At 70.0% G+C, this 466-nt stretch overlaps 1 protein-coding gene across 1 annotated transcript; it reads right to left on the bottom strand.

The window, feature by feature from the left end:
• Positions 1–11: 11 nt before the first annotated feature.
• LOC103916149 (mesoderm posterior protein 2-like) lies at positions 12–461 on the bottom strand (the record flags this gene model as incomplete). Its single annotated transcript, XM_009323137.1, has 1 exon — positions 12–461. A coding segment is annotated over one exon (450 nt), but the record flags the coding sequence as incomplete, so codon positions are not given.
• Positions 462–466: the final 5 nt, after the last annotated feature.

Here is a 466-nt window from a genome sequence, read left to right on the forward strand (position 1 = left end):
CTCATTCCTGCCCTGGGAGGCTGGTGCGGGGCTGCAGGCTCCAAGCAGCAGGAGGAAGCCGTCCCAGTGCTTGTGGCCATGGCACATCTCCGGGGGGGCTCCAGTGGGGTCACTGCTCCGAGGCTGTATGGTGGTGATGACCAGGACCCTGAGACAGAGCCAGGGATCCTGTGCAGCTCTGATGGGGTCCCCACTGCAGGCATGTAGGGGGGTGACCCCCAGGCCCCCGTCCCCATGTCAGGAACCCCAAGCATCTCTGGGAGGGTCCCCGCAGCAGGGCCACAGGGGGGTGACCCCCAGGCCCCTGTCCCCATGCCAGGAGCCCCGTTCAGCTCCGGGGAGGTCCCCACCGTGGGAGGTGACCCCCAGCCCACAGTGCCGGGGGGCGAAGCATCCTGTGGGGCCAGGGCTGGTGGGTGCAGGCAGGGGTCCAGGGGCTGGCAGCACCCCAGGCCCTGGGGGCAGA

Source organism: Pygoscelis adeliae, unplaced genomic scaffold (genome assembly GCF_000699105.1).
Source record: "Pygoscelis adeliae isolate BGI_AS28 unplaced genomic scaffold, ASM69910v1 C10173623, whole genome shotgun sequence".
In the NCBI taxonomy this organism is placed as follows: domain Eukaryota; kingdom Metazoa; phylum Chordata; class Aves; order Sphenisciformes; family Spheniscidae; genus Pygoscelis; species Pygoscelis adeliae.